The 888-nt window shown below is 41.4% G+C and overlaps 1 protein-coding gene across 1 annotated transcript in view; it reads left to right on the top strand.

Annotated features, from left to right (window-relative positions):
- The window catches only part of LOC106870967 (calmodulin-lysine N-methyltransferase), a 106,820-nt gene that overhangs the window by 60,014 nt on the left and 45,918 nt on the right, over window positions 1-888 (top strand). Inside the window, exon 2 of the mRNA XM_014917214.2 lies at window positions 464-642. Within this exon, the coding sequence (XP_014772700.1) occupies window positions 464-642 (179 nt within the window). The remainder of the gene's footprint in view (window positions 1-463; window positions 643-888) is intronic.

Genomic DNA, 888 nt, shown 5'->3' with positions numbered 1-888 from the left:
CCTCGGGCCGACCAAAGCCTTGTGAGTGGATTTGGTAGACGGAAACTGAAAGAAGCCCGTCGTATATATGTATATGTGTATGTATGTGTGTATATGTTTGTGTGTCTGTGTTTGTCCCCCCATCATCGCTTGACAACCAATGCTGGTGTGTTTACGTCCCCGTAACTTAGCGGTTCGGTAAAAGAGACCAATAGAATAAGTACTAGGCTTCCAAAGAATAAGTCCTGGGGTCGATTAGCTCGACTAAAGGTGGTGCTCCAGCATGGCCACAGTCAAATGACTGAAACAAGTAAAAGAATAAAAGAGTATATTGAATGCTATTCTCCTTCTCCGAAGTGTTAATAAAATTACTATCATAGACATGCTTTTGTATTATTTCTGCCAATATCGATTGTCTTAGTTTTTTAACACAATTTCAGTTTAGCAACATTCATTGATCTCATTTTTTTGCTTTGTTTTGCAGGCTTTAAATGGGAAAAAGACAAATGCCTTAAATCTTTCACCTGTTTCCACCAGACGCTTTACTTCCCTCGGTCTGCTGAAACATCAACCAGCTCTTGATGGAATCCCAATTGAGGCAGATGCCACGTGGCATGAATATATATGTAACATTGGTTCGAAAGAGCTCATTATTAACATAAGGTGACTTATTTTCTCTCATATATCATTATGGAATATATATCATCATCATCATCATCATCATCGTTTAACGTCCGCTTTCCATGCTAGCATGGGTTGGACGATTTGACTGAGGACTGGTGAAACCGGATGGCAACACCAGGCTCCAATCTAATTTGGCAGAGTTTCTACAGCTGGATGCCCTTCCTAACGCCAACCACTCAGAGAGTGTAGTGGGTGCTTTTACGTGTCACCCGCACGAAAACGGCC

The sequence above is a fragment of the Octopus bimaculoides genome, chromosome 11 (genome assembly GCF_001194135.2).
Source record: "Octopus bimaculoides isolate UCB-OBI-ISO-001 chromosome 11, ASM119413v2, whole genome shotgun sequence".
Classification (NCBI taxonomy): Eukaryota; Metazoa; Mollusca; class Cephalopoda; order Octopoda; family Octopodidae; genus Octopus; species Octopus bimaculoides.
This window is presented reverse-complemented; position numbering and strand designations above follow the sequence as displayed.